This window comes from Mytilus californianus, unplaced genomic scaffold (assembly GCF_021869535.1).
Source record: "Mytilus californianus isolate M0D057914Y unplaced genomic scaffold, xbMytCali1.0.p SCAF_2, whole genome shotgun sequence".
NCBI lineage: Eukaryota > Metazoa > Mollusca > Bivalvia > Mytilida > Mytilidae > Mytilus > Mytilus californianus.
The window spans coordinates 57,052,886-57,068,446 of NW_026262668.1; the positions used below are offsets into that span (position 1 = coordinate 57,052,886).

The 15,561-nt window shown below is 30.3% G+C and overlaps 1 protein-coding gene across 1 annotated transcript in view; it reads right to left on the minus strand.

Annotated features, from left to right (window-relative positions):
- Positions 1 to 15,561, minus strand: part of LOC127730076 (dual oxidase-like) — a 71,052-nt gene that overhangs the window by 14,090 nt on the left and 41,401 nt on the right. The window contains exons 14-25 of the mRNA XM_052238123.1: positions 15,255 to 15,373; positions 14,129 to 14,263; positions 13,487 to 13,609; positions 11,318 to 11,541; positions 10,373 to 10,558; positions 8,101 to 8,190; positions 7,103 to 7,238; positions 6,111 to 6,204; positions 5,025 to 5,200; positions 4,172 to 4,211; positions 3,313 to 3,432; positions 2,957 to 3,022 (exon numbers count right to left, since the gene is read on the minus strand). Coding sequence (XP_052094083.1) covers positions 2,957 to 3,022; positions 3,313 to 3,432; positions 4,172 to 4,211; positions 5,025 to 5,200; positions 6,111 to 6,204; positions 7,103 to 7,238; positions 8,101 to 8,190; positions 10,373 to 10,558; positions 11,318 to 11,541; positions 13,487 to 13,609; positions 14,129 to 14,263; positions 15,255 to 15,373 — 1,509 coding nt within the window. The remainder of the gene's footprint in view (positions 1 to 2,956; positions 3,023 to 3,312; positions 3,433 to 4,171; positions 4,212 to 5,024; positions 5,201 to 6,110; positions 6,205 to 7,102; positions 7,239 to 8,100; positions 8,191 to 10,372; positions 10,559 to 11,317; positions 11,542 to 13,486; positions 13,610 to 14,128; positions 14,264 to 15,254; positions 15,374 to 15,561) is intronic.

Genomic DNA, 15,561 nt, shown 5'->3' on the forward strand with positions numbered 1-15,561 from the left:
ACTTGAACGGTAAATGTAAAAATCATTAAAATCAAACTTGACCTGCATTTTATGATCCATGACATTTTGTTCAAATTTCAAAAGATTTGTTCAAATGGTACTTCAATAATCATTTTGAATCCCTCAATACATCTAGTTTAATGATAACTTAAATTCACATAACTCTAACACAGTAAATGTCAAAACCACAAAAATGAAAAGTTATCTTTATTTCATGATCCTCAACATTGTGTTCACATTTCAAATGAATTGTTTCAGTTGTACTTAAATTTGATAATCCGGAAATCAAAGAGATACCAATTTTTATTAACTAAGGACATAACTCTTCTTTAACAGTGAATGTTAAAACCTTGACCTGTATTTTATGGTCCATGACATTGTGCTCAAGTTCAATTAAGTCAATTTTTATTTTCAATGTCATCTGGAAAATGAAGAAAACCAAATTTTTAAAGTAACTAAGGGGAATAACTCTTGAATGGTAAATGTCAAAACCATCAAAAATTATCTTGACTGTATTTTATGGTCCATAACATTGTATTAAAATTTCAAGATTTTGTCAAGCAGTACTTTAATTATCATTCAGAAACCAAACTTTGGACGGACGGCTATGTGCTTCATTATATTTCACCCCACTCTTACATGCATTGGTATAAAAAAAGACATGTATCCACGTCATTTCAACTCTTGTGGATATTTGTTTCATTGGCATTCATACCACATCTCCTTACTTTTATGTTAGATGTATTTTACCACAATTAACTGTATTCAAAACATTAGGATGTTTGATCTTCAAGTTCAACTGGTCCTTGACAATTAAACTGACAATGGATCTGGCTACAAACTGATTTCAGTGGTCCTAATGAACTTATACTAGCTTCAGACTGGTTTTCAGACATTATATCAATATTAAAAAAAAAACCTTAAAAAATATTGATCAGGTGTTTTGTGTAAATAATTTTGTGTAGAAGCATTTTGGACAAAAACATGGTGCAATAACAATCTAAAGTCAATAACTATTCAAATATCACTTAAAAATCTATATCTGTAGTAAAGTAAGATCCCTAAATCCTCCCTATTTTGAATAATTTTTCAATTTTTTAAGGTTGATCCTCACTTCTCACAGTAAACTGATGATTAACAGGTGCTAGAGATTTCAGAGTACCAAGTTCTTTAACTGAATAAAACAACCTTTACAATTATAAAATGGTACAATCAAATGTAGATCCTTTCTAATAGAGGCCCATTTCACTGCTTGTTTGTGTAGGTTGGCTAAAACTTATTGTTGACACACAGAAATGTCTTGATCACATAATGGTATTATGTTTAAAAAAATATCATGATGGTCTTTTAGGTGAAAGAAAAATGGAATATGTCAGACACCGATCATAAGATTGATTGATTGTTGTTTGCTTAATGTCCATTGGGAAATATATCATTCATATTCATTGTATAGCAAACAACACATATGAAATAATAAGGAATTTTGAAAACACCATTAGTAAGTAATACCTGTTATGCACAAATAATAAACCATGAAGAAAAAGTTCTCCAAATGTCTGAAAACCAGTCCTTTTTCTAAAGGATTAAAACCTCCAATTTTGAAAGGCAGAGAAGTTCAGAATAAAAGTATGGAAATGATGTTGTTCAAGCATGTTTAACAAGTAAAATAAAGCAAAGTTCATATATTTTTTACAATTACCAAAATCTTTTTTTACTGAAATGAAAGTAAACACTTATCATAATAAGATACATTTACCATCTAACACCAGAGCTGGGAATGTGCTTTTGTCATAATAACTTTCCACTGCATCAATGATACAGAAAAAAGAAACATTTTCAAAATCCTCAAATTGTTATTTAGTGAATCAAACAATATTTTCTACAATAAGTAGGTTCATAACTTTACAGAGAAAAAAATGTATGATACCAATAGAAATTTAGAAATTTAGAAATTTAGAAATTCAGAAATATAAAACATTGAGAGGATTAAAACATAAAAGGTCTAACAGAAAACTGCCAACAATTTAAATTGAATACATTTAGTTTTTTAAATGATTTCTGTTTTATCAAAATTTGAACCAACAAACATACACATCTGGATTTCTATGAATATAAAATACTTGTTTACATCCTTGTCTTTTGGTGGATAATTGTCTCAATATATTTGAATATTAAGAACATGAAATATTTCAATCAATTAACCAAAAACTCTTTTGGGTGTTCCTGCTGAGAGCTCACATAACAAAAGAAAATTCTGTATTTTTAAACATCTTTTTTAATCTCAAGAGACAAACATTTAAAGGAGTATATAAATTTTTGGAAAGAAGATTAGCCAGAGAAACTATTTCAGAATTTAGGAAAGCCTTTCCTTCTATCTGTTTCTTAGCCTTGTATACCATATAATTGATGTCCTGAAACATTGTATAGGTTTGGGTTTAAGCCTTGTATACCATATAATTGATGTCCTGAAACATTGTATAGGTTTGAGGCTTTATAAGTAGTGTTTACTTCTTCCATTTTTAATTCACTATTCAATCAACAAAATTTATCTCTTTACTATAAATCGTTTAGCTATATATTTAAAGCACAAAGAGTGTACAGAAAAAACAATGATTACAACAAACACAGTAACTATATTGTTGGTCATATGTAAATGTGTAAACAGATATAAATATAGTAGTGTAGATTTCACTTGTTGAGGTTAACAAATACAACATCTCTACAAAATGAATTCAAAGTTTGTTAATTTGATAAAACTAATGAAAGCAGATAAATTTTGTCTAATTAAAACTACGAAGAATGTTATCTGATTTTATACATTAATATGAATATGATACCTACATCTACATGCAATAAATATGAAATTGAAAAATATATATTCTCATAGGAAGCAGATCTATATGCAGAACATAATATTTTTTTATGATCCATTAGCAAAAAAAGAGTTTTTACTTACAAAACATCTGGTACTTTTAAAGTGGTATTTCCTTCACTTTGTAAAGTTATTGCAGAACTAGCCTTTCTATGTATACAAATTGGTACAGTATTTTATTTTTTAAATTGTTTAAGTTTTACATTAGGTAAAATAAACAGATAGTAATTTATTTAAGGATAAAATTTTTCTTAAAATTCTAAAATGAAAATTAAGGATGAGCAGACCTTTTTCACAACAGTTTTCAATTATAATTGATTTTAATTTAAAACAAAAATTATCTTTCATTCAAAAAAAAATAATTAATTTATAAAAAAGAAATATCAAACAATCAAGATTTTGCCCGGACAAATTGGAATTCTGTGCAGTTTTCTACTTACTTGTCTGGATAAGGTGAATTTTTCAGAGATGATTTAGGAGAAAGTTTAGGTGATACGTTCGGAGTTGCTTTAGGTGAAGCTTTTGGAGAAGGTTTTGGTGATGGTTTGGGGGATTTTCTGCTGCAATTAAGTAGTAACTATTATCAAATTATATTAGTTATTTCAATATTTCTGAAAGCCAATAATTAAAAGCCAATTCTCTTCATGTTATTGAAATTATGTGAAAATATCATAAAACTTAATTCACTTCAAATCAAATTTAAGTGTTACTATTCAAGAAAGTACTGTATGTCAAAAAATAAATATTAAACAAAATATAAACATGCTTTATAGTTACATTTTCTATACATGCAGATATCACAATATATTGATGGTATTATTGTTTAAAATCTATTTAGGCAATGAAAAAATGTCTGTTCACAATTCTTTCTACAAGTTTAAAGATGTCAGGTTCATTTCATTTTGAGTAGCATGTTTTTAACCCAAGAAGCTTGTTGCCAGAAAGACTTGAAAGTTATGATGATCAGTAATGATTTGCAAGTTGCTGTTTCTGAAAAGTAATAACTGTCTATCAAGATGACAATCCCTAAAAGGGAACCATAAACATTCAGTAATCACAAAAGTGTACTGAGTTTTGTGCCTTACTAGACTCTCCGTGCAAAAATTTCTTCACCACCAAAAATTACAATATGATAACTTTCTTCCCCAAATGAGGGTTGGTAACCATAAACAAACATTTTTTTGCCTTATATAAAACAAGGGTACAGTAACACATTATAAAATGGTATTTAACACTAAAATCTGTTTCTGTTTATAATAAATCACACACATGCAATTTCAAATATTGAGCAGTACTTACATTCTTTTCTTGTCATTCGATGGGTAACAATTTTTTCTACCTATAAAAAATCAATAGTGTATAATCCAGTCTATAACAAGGAACACCTCAAAGGGAAAGAAAATTTGAACTATGAACAATTTTATCCATTATTCAGAAAGCAGGAAGTTGATGAGTGATTGATGTACAAATGCATCACACACTATAGCATGCTCACATGAAACGCTATTCAAATTTTCAGAAAGCCTTGAATTGTAGCTCCTGAGAAATTGTATGAATACTGTACATTAATTTTTTGGATGTACCAATTTTCGTGGATTGAGGTTGATACTTGATTTCTTGGTTTTCGTTAAGTTTGCATTAAAGCTTATTATAATTATAACTTTGATGGAACATGTAAATTGAATGTTCATCTTTGCAAATGAAATCCACTTAAATTGATATACCTCGAATAATAATGAATCCATAGTATAAAAGTATTCGGTAAACAGGAAGTTGACGAGCAATGAAGCCGAAAATTAATCACACGGCAGAAACTCAAAAAGACACTAAAAATACATATTATTCCTATCAAAGTTGGTATCAGAAGAAAAGAAAAATACTTAAGTTTCAGAAAGAAAATAAAACAGGCATAAAGTGAGGTCATGTAAACATTTTAGACATATGACCTCAAATGTCTCTGCTTCATCAGACTTATCCTAAAAAGTAATATTTCAATTTTAACCATCTCACATTAAAAAAATACCAATTGTAGACAATAGGATGGATGGGTGGCTGCTTAACGTCCATAGACTATAGGAGGAAACATTGTGGAATAAATATTTTATTAAGAAGTACAACAGACACCTTGTTAATTCAATAACCCCTTGAATACCTTTCCACTCTAATCCAGCATTCCAGATTTTATCCATCTGTGGTGATAACAGCTGGCAAAAATCCTCAAAATTGTAAGATGATTGGTCATTTAATCCATTCTCTGAACACATGGACTCCACCACACTCTCTAAATCTGGTTTGCTAATGTTATTGTTTGCCATTTCCAACAAAGAACTACAATAATTTAATATAAATCATACTTTTTAAATTTACAAAAAATCTGTCATTATCCCTACAGAAATATGATTATCAAGTGGATCTTTTGTATTAAATGATACTTGAGGTAGAAATTTTCAGGAATTATACATGTTAAGATATACCATAAATTTTTTACCATAAAAAATTCTTATTGGTTTTAGAGGCAAATTGTTACTGTAAATATATCTACAGTGAAACTATGATAACTTGATTACAATTGTTATACATGACAATTTTTGTCACACTTGTGAGCACTGCTGACAACTCCCTCATAGGGGTGGAGGGCTGTCCTGTAGTAATCACTTGTCTTTTCATCATTCAGCAATGGTGTACTAGTTAGTATTTACTGATTTTCATAACTGTGTTATTTATAATCAAGCTATTTTCAGATTTTTCAAATTTGTTCTTCCACAGTTATGCGACTGGAATGGTCAAAAAGTCAGAAACTCTTTCTTCATTGTATTCTAACTGGTTTGCTTTTGCAATTTTTCACTATTCTTTTTACACCACTTTCAGATTGGTGAACTGAATCTTCCAAATGATTCAGAAGAATTTTTTTATTTGTAAATCGTGACTTAAATAGGATTGTAATTGTGAAAATTTTTGCTTTTCTAATTACTACATTTATACATGACCTTTTTTCTTTTTTTTATTACAGCTTTTTGTGTTTTTTTTTAAATCAATATCTTGTATGTCATACTTCTTTTAAAGCTATGTTTTCCCTGGAATTAATTATCTTTCTGTATGGCCATTAATGACATGTTTTTCTTATAATTTATAGCAGGAGGGCATTACTGCAGAAATAGATTTTTGCCACATTGCTATTGTTAGATTTCAGAGTTTCTTATCTGGTAAATGCTATGGCAAAAATCAAGTATAAACTAACCCAAACATTCTCGATAACTCTTCCTTTTGCAGGCATCCTTTTCCATCCATATCAAACATTCTAAAGAGTAAGTGCAGTTTCTCCTGGCAAGTCCCTGGAATTAAATTAGATAATTTTTAACATTTGATGTTTTTTTTTAGTTTTTTTTTTTAACCATGACTTATAATGAGCAGACAGTTTTATGTAGATGTAGTCTGTTTCATAAATAAAACATTAGGACATGGAATTATGTCTTTTATTTTTGCCTCTAATCGTGTCATTCAATGAGCACATCATGTGTTTGTTGTTTTTTTCCCCATCTGATCTTGAAATTCAATGACCATGATGAGGGCATCATGTGTTTGTTGGTCATGTTTGTACTAGGTTAAAGAATTTCAGACAGTTTGACTACATGTTGTTTGGAAACAAATGATAGAATTGGTAGAAAGACCTCATCAGTTGTTAAGCTACATGTATTTATTTAAAACCTCTGCCTATGTAACCTTAAAAGTATTTCCCAGACCAGAAGTAATTTCCATGTCCAGTCAAACCTGCCTTAATGATTACCTCATTTCAGAGTGCTCCTGTCTCTAACGGTCACTTTCCCTCCAAAACATTTTCTCTATATAATTTAACTCAATTTATCGGTCACCTGTCTAACACGGTCAGCTGTCACCTAATTTTCACACTCAACTATTAACAACAGTCATTTTAATGTTTTTTACTACCAATATAATCATGGAGAAACTACCTGTATTCAGTATCGAAGTAAAAATGAGAATCTGAACCTGTTTGCAACCAAGATTGTGCTATAGGATGTAACCTACTGAATATTCCCATTAGTGAATGCTTAATACAGGTTTGACTGTATAGGATATAATTTTTTTACACAGTGATGCAAAAATTATCAAAATAATTTCAATTTCTGTGATAAATCAATCAGCATCTGAATATTTTGGCTCCAAAAGTATATGAAATGTAGCTTAAAAGGATGCAAAAGAGAAAATTCTTACCTTTAGAAAACAATACAACAGCATTGAGGAAATCTCTAAAGGAGATGTAACCATTTCTATCAGAGTCTAACAAACTAAACATGTTTTCTACAAACTCTGAATCTGGTTTACATGCCAAAGCATGAGCAAATTCTTCCTGAAAAAACAAATAAATGTAAACAGCATGTTTTCTTCTAACACTGAATCTGGTTTACAAGCCAAAGCATGAGCAAATTCTTTCTGTAAAACAAATAAATATAAACAGCATGCATTCATGACTATAGACTATATCTGTTGTGTAATACCTCAGACACAACAAAGTAATCAGAAGTTGTCTTTTGTTTGGGAAATAGTACTGGTGGCAGATCTTGATCTCTGTTACTTGTAAACAGTGTGGCAGATTGTATAGGCACCTGTCTATTGTTGAGGACAGTATGTTGACCTGCAGATGAATTTTGAGTTTTTTGTGTGGTTTGGTTGCTGTCGCCTTGATATTTTGTCCACATCTTTTTCAATGCCAATCAAAATTAACTAATGCATTGAAGGTCTACATTTCAAAAACTGTTCACTAGTTACTAGTTGAATATCAGTTGAAGATATACAGAGTTTGCCAAAAAAGGTAGAAGTTTTGTAGTTCAGGTTATTTCAAACTAGTCCTCATCATATTAATAAAGTGTAAAATTAGAGGACACATGAATTACTCCCAACAGTGAATTTTCCAAAAAAGCTTATTTTGAAAAAATTAAAACACCTCTGACACCAAACACCAATTGAAATTAATCATATTCATGTTTACCTATTGTTTACAAGTATACTATCACAAAACTACTTCTGTGTTATTCCATTACAACTATAAACAGTGACATTAACTGCTGACACAGCAGTTCTTAATTCTGACTCATTAAGACTATAGGGCACATCTTGTTTTTAAAATGATCCCTTCAGGATTTCTTTGATGAAGTGCACCCCAAGTGAGTTTATTTAGTGTTTTGCCAATTTATTTAGACCTATAATAATACCTTAGTGAGTTCAATTGATAACATTTCTTTAACTTGTGCTGTCTCTACTCCATGATCCTCTAAGTTTGGATCATAATCCATATCAAATGCCTACAAATATATTACATATCAGAAAGATATCTTTTAAGTGTATAAAAATTGTCTTAAATTTAATAATAAAAGTTCCATAACTCTGGATAACAAATTGGAAAATTTTCAAAATAGACAGGGAGCTTACTTTCACTAATTAGTTCACAAAACAATATAAAGTGTGATGTTAATTGATTTAAGCATACTCAAGTTAGTTCTTGACATTTCAAAAAATTGCCTTAAATCTGATCATTAAAGCCCCATAACTCTGGAAAGACATCAGAAAATTTTCAAAATCAAAAAGTAACATATTTTAACTATAAAGCCCAAAAATTGTGACAACTTTCAAGTAAATCGATCAGAGTTCACTTAAGCTAGTGTGCGACATGTGAAAAATTTAATCAAATCTGACAGTTAACAACATGGTTAAAGTGTTGTGATGAATAAATTGTCATTGCTCAAACCTTGCTCCGGCAGGACAGACAGAACAAAAGCAATTGTTCACATCAAATGTAGGGGATACATAATTGTGCACTAATTATTAACAGATTTGCCAGTTTTAAGTTTGTGATGTATACTTATTTGTGCACATATACTTAAGTAATGTCATTCACATGTGCTCATCAAATACTATTTAAGATTGTTATAAAAAAAAAAAAAAAAAATCACAAACAAACCTGAATGAAATACAACTTATTTTCAGTGAAATATAGGAAATGAATAATATTTACAGAAAAAATGTTTTCACTCACAAAATTAAAGAACCTTAGTGAGCGTGCTCACATACCCCACTTCCCCACATTGTCATTGGAGAAATAAAATAAGTGTAAGAAAAAAAAATTGTATCAGAAAAAAAATTGAATCATAATTTCCTGTCAATATGCACATCTACATACTGTGGAATCATTATTATTCATTGGATACCAATTTTCGTGGGTTTCGTGGGTACAGGGAAACCACGAATTTAAATGTTCAACGAATTACAAATTTGCTGTATGATTGTACACAGATTTTTGAAAAACCACGAAATCAAATATCCACGAAAATGCAAGTTTTCCTCAATCCATGAAAATTGGTACCCACGAAAATAAATGAATCCACAGTAGTATGTCCTTATTATCTACACAGTTTCATGAAATTCTGTTGTGTGGTTTGAGAGAAGTTGCGATGACAAAAGGTTGCAGTAGTATATTGGGCAAATAAGTTCAAATGGGCGTAACTCCTGGAAAAAAAATTGAATCGTAATTTCCTGTCGATATGCACATCTACATAGTATGTCCTTATTATCTGAAAAGGTTTCATGAAATTCTGTTGTGTGGTTTGAGAGGAGTTGCGATGACAAACTGTTGCAGTAGTACATTAAAGTAAATAAGTTCAAAGGGGCGTAACTCCTAGAAAAAGAATTGAATCGTAATTTCCTGTCGATATGCACAACTACATAGTATGTCCTTATTATCTAAAAAGGTTTCGTGAAATTCTGTTGTGTGGTTTTAGAGGAGTTGCGATGACAAGAAACAGGACTGACGGACTGACGGACGGACAGACAGATGGACAGACGGACGGGTCAAAAACATTATACCCTCCGCAACTCGTTGCGTGGGGTATAATAATTTCATAATATCAATGACTCATTACAAATGCTGAATAAACATGTAAGAACATCTGATTCATAAATAAAAGTAAAATTTACGTTACTTTTTCGGGTGCCTCTAGGAAGAAACTAATGTGTTTTGGCAAGACAGTGTTATAATGCATTAGTTAAAATGTGCATACTACATCTTCATTGTCATGATGCTTAAGTTATTATACTGTTTTTTTGAGACGGTATCATAATTCATAATTTAAAAAACATAAACTGTATTTTCAGACAGTATCAATAAATCACAAGTTAAAAGATACATACCACATTTTCAAAACCATTATAAACTGTTCAAAGAAGTGAACTTTAAATATACAACTACTTTACAAATTATGAAATATCAAAATTAAGCATAATCCCCGTATGAACAACTGGAATAATTCATATGTGCACTAAATAAACTATAGAAAGAATTAGATGTTGGTCTTCAGCAAAATGATTTTTTTAAGTTTAAAAAGTGAAGTTGTCACTTTTGAAGGACAATAGTGCCTCAATAAATGTTAATCTGTTTTGCAGTTTCAGGTATAAATATATATTGTAATATCTTAACTTCTATTAACATACCTCTGAAAACACCGATTTGAAGAACTTTTCTAACTGCATGTTTCTTTTTTTTTGGGTGACAGCTTGTTCATATATTGTTTTGAGCCTCATCTCCATAATGGTATACTTTTTACCATACCTCTTGAGAGTTGAAGTCAGACTTGTCAAAAAAGAGGTTCGCATGTTGTAATTTGGAAAAATTAGGATCTATAAAAGAAAAATTTTGATCAAATGAGTTTCACAAATTTCAATCACCGATGCCAGACCACGATTTCATCCTATTTTATTGACTGCAATATAGTGACATAATCTGAATTCATTTATTTTCTTTGATGCTAATTTTGCATGGGGAATTGAGGTTTAAGCAAATTCTTTGTACAAACATAAGATTTTTTTTTAATTTACTGAACACTTCAATTCTGTGTTAACCTTACCCACTAAATGGAGTACCCTACAAAATTCTTATAATTTTTTTCTTCTTTTAAAAGGTTAAAAAATAATCTGAAATATATGTGTATAGTTAAAAGAAATAGTCACAATTCAGAATCCAAGTAAAGTGTAAATCCATAATGTATAAAAACTTAAATATAAAACAAATACTGTAGAAGTCTGTTTTTATGGTACATAAATTCCCTTCCATATTGTTGAGTAAAGGCACATGAAGAATGTGGTGGGGTTAAACATGTTTGTGAGCACTCAACCCTCCCCTTACCTGGGACAATGGTGGTACAAAGTTAGTACAAACTGTAAAATAAAGTTGGAACTGGCTTGACTCAGAATTTCATTTAATACAGCTTAAATTACAGAAGAATATATTCATTGTATATTCTGATTCCCCAGGTTTCACTGTAGAACTTTTTTCAATTCTATAATTCTCAGAAAATTTTACAACCCTCAAATCATATTCAAGTGTTTATTACTTTGTTAACATCAATGAATTCAAGTATTTCACAAAAAATCATTTACCAAGTCATATTCCTTTGGCATTTTCACAACGATAGTCTTCTGTCCTTTGTTGTTGCTGATCCAGATTTGAACCTCTTCTATGAAGTCCATATTTATGGTCCTAAGACGTGTTCCCCTTGCACTAAGAACACTAAGCTGACATTTTAATTTCAGTTGCACTGATACAAGACGGGAATCTTCTTTTGCACCTAACCATTCGCTTGCTTGATACTGAAATTCACTCTCTATAAAAGAATATACTTATTCTATTTTAAAATTAAATACATTTTTTTGTATATTATTGTGAGTTTTATACCAGTTGTTTAACAGGTAAGAGGTAGTCAATAAACATGAAATTCAAAATTTGATAGATTGTGATGTATTCTAATCAAAGTACTGAAGTACTGAACATCGGATGACCGCAAGTTCTTGTGGATGGTCAAAAGCACTTGTCTCAGAAAAAAATCACATCTCTATACCTGAAACTGAGGTTAATGTACAGAGATATATCTTTTTTCTGAGACAAGTTCGTGCGTGGATGATGAATAAATGACAGGAAATTCAATGTAATAACTATTACATTGTAGTGATACAAATCAGTATACACTGGTTTGTTGTTATATATTATATTAATATAACAGTTACATGTATATATTATTTTCATCCATTTGTACATCATTCTATTCTACTATTCTAATAATAGTGCAGTGCAAGTGCATGGTGGACACTATTCTGTAAAAATTCGATTTCTCTAAAAGATCGGATATGAGTAGGCATTCATATTTTCCTGCAAAAACAAACTTCCATGCAGAGTTACCGGTCCTTGCGGGGATTGCCGCAAAACATTCTTAGAGATATTCTTCCACATGCGTTAACACAATTTTTCAGTACGTGTGCATAGATATTATCAATGATTTTTTACTAATACATATATACCTAACGACAAAACATTTTCATATTATTAATTTATGTTCTAAACAAAAATATTTTTATCAGTATTCATTGAAGAGATGTATTTATAACAAACGATAAGGAATGTTACTTTTGCACTCCTTAATGTCTGCGTATTTATCATGTTTATAGATCGGTTACAAACCGAAAACGAAAGTTACGTAATGGAAATCTAGGTGATAGCAATACATCGGAATGCCCTCACGGTCATCGCAATGTAAAAATTTGGTGAAATTGAGTACTACAATTAATATTTCATGAATTGCGATGGAAAATCGTATTGATGTGCTTTTAACACCTTCATTAATCTATTTTTAGCACTCATAGCAAACATTTCTAAAACATATATTCATCTTACTAACTCTGTAGAAGTCTTTATTAAACTTGGTGGTGTACCCATCACTGGTTATTGTACAAAGAACCCCAGATAGTTGATTTCAGGGACAAGGTAAAATAAGACTTCCAACATGGCATGCAGGTAAAGTACTATGAGTTTACTTTCAGTAACCATGAGCATTATTTGATAAGGTATATCAATTATTTATCACTATTTTGCTTGTCATGTTTTTTTGTTATCTATCATACTAATTTTATAGAGATAAGTACTTATCATGTATTGATTTTTATTGTAGATTTAAATGTACTTTGTTATTCCATTCATTTAGAAAATAAGGAAAAGAATTGAGACACCCCTCCCCTCCATTACCTCATGTTCATGTACCATTCCTAAGTCTGATACTTTGTAATTGATGGTCTGTAGTTATATCCGTACATTTGCTTCTTTGAGGAAAAATTGTTGATGATAGATTCTTTAATAGTCTCTGTTAAATTTAATATTCACGCTCTGGTGATAAACATATTTTACAGTCATTTGTCTACAGTATGCCCTTAACTTTTTTTGTGTTGTTGGGTTGATGACTCATTGACATATGACCTGCATCTTATATCTATATTTCTTGCAGATTTTAGTGGGAAGAGGAAAGTCCATTTATCTTGAAGGGAAAAACTTTTGAAAATGAACTAACTATGCAAAGGCAATGATGGCATTGCTGGCCATCTAGGATAAAGGATTTCAACTACAGATGGTCTTAAAGGAGATACAAAAATTTCTGTTTTTTAAAGTGCTTAAAAAAACTATAGATGTCTAAACAATACAATGGTCAGAAAGAGAAACAAACACTTCAATAAAAAATATTGAAATAACCATATGTTTATTTATAGTTTCTTTTTTATACCTACCTTTATTAGTAGAAAAATCATTATTCCTTTGTTGGTTGCCAATGTAATGTTGCTGACGTTTAACATGCCGACTATGTTTCCACTGACGACATTTAGCTGCTATGTAAGCACACAGAATACATACTGAAAGAACAGAAAAACAAAGTTATATAAAAAAAATTCTTATTGATTACTTATTGTTTCTCTCTGCTTTAAAATGAAACTTGTGGATTTATGTCAGTTTGTTTATTTCTTAAATTTTAATTCTGCATTGTATATAAACCACATTTTTTTCTCTCAATTTATTAAAAAATGTCTATTTTATGTACTTAATGTTGGTGCCCCTCTTATAAAGAAGCATTTATTGTAAAAAATCTTGCATCTTCTGCATAACGGTTTACCTTCAAAAACAAAAACAAATATTATCCTTGAATCACTTTTTTTATGATAGGATACATAGCATATCTGATTTTATAATCATGAAAAATAAATAAATTGGCCAATTAAACAAGAAAAATTCTGGATTACCCTAAAGTAATGTGTTTAATATGTTTACACAAATAATAGTACAGCACCTTTCGGTAATATTAAGAAGTCACCTCTGACACTAAATAAAAGCAATTTAAACACTACAGTAAGTTTTACAATTTAATACATACTTACCCAAAGGTATAAGTCCAAAACAGGTCCATATAATGATGTATGTTACTTCACTACCGGCAAAATAATCATAACCATGGTGACTTCCACAAGGTTCAAGTTCACTGTTACTGAGCCTCAATGGTTTACAGGGCATTTCTAGGGAATAAAATCTGACATGTAAAATTCTTATCTATTTATTTTGGATGAATTACAAACTTATAACAAATAAACTGTAGACACAGAGATATTTCTCACCTTTATGTACTTACGATAGCTTAATGCAAATGTCGACTTTAAAATGGAAATAGTTTATAAGGAAACTATGGAAAACGTTTAACATCAATGAACCATGATTAAAGGTGCAGCGGCAAATAATCTCTGTGAAAATGAGAAATGACAATGCTAATCATCTGCGTACCCTATATCATAGACTTACAGTATCATAAGTGGTTCCCTTTAAACTAACCTTGTTTCTCGTTTTTTATATAGATTAGACCGTTGGTTTTCCCATTTGAATGGTTTTACACTAGTAATTTTTGGGGCCCTTTATAGCTTGCTGTTCGGTGTGAGCCAAGGCTTCATGTTGAAGACCGTACTTTGACCTATAATGGTTTACTTTTATAAATTTTGACTTGGATGGAGAGTTGTCTCATTGGCACTCATACCACATCTTCTTATATCTATAAACACAAACTTTAACCTGTAAACTATGCAAAAGTTTCAGTCAACGAACCATGAGACTGTGGGGCCATATAATCCATGGAAAAAATTGAATCATAATTTCCTGTCTATATGCACATCTACATTGTATGTCTTTATAACTAAAGCTTCATGAAATTCTGTTGTGTGGTTTCAGAGGAGTTGCGTTGACAAGAACAGGACTGATGGACGGGTCAAAACCATTATACCCTACACAACTCTGTATTTTTTTATAAAAATAAGTATTTACTAACAAGTCAAATCCAAAGACAAAATCCAACAACATAACTTAGTCTTGCTTTAATGAGGCTTTCATCACAGACAAGACTACAAGTATTTAAACATAAATTAGCTATAAATAATTAATTATAATGCAATCAATCCCTGACTTTCTCTGGAATAGAACTATTATCAACTGTATTTTATTCTGGTATCATAAGCCAATTACCTTCAGAAACAGTGAAAACATCTCTCTGTATATGGTCTGTATCTAACTTTGTAGAATTTACAATGATATCATACAATGATAAGTTCCTTATTTGTTCAACTTCATCCTCTGTAAACAATCTGCAATATAAATGTATGATATAAATTTCTGTGCATAGAAGTATGGATACCTAAATATCTTCCTCAAAAGACATACGAAGTAACCGGCCAGCATGGTATATGTTAAGTTTCATGAAATTCTTAGATTGGACAAAGTTATTTATTTCTAAAAAATACTTAAAATGCCAATTGAATATAAATGTTGACAA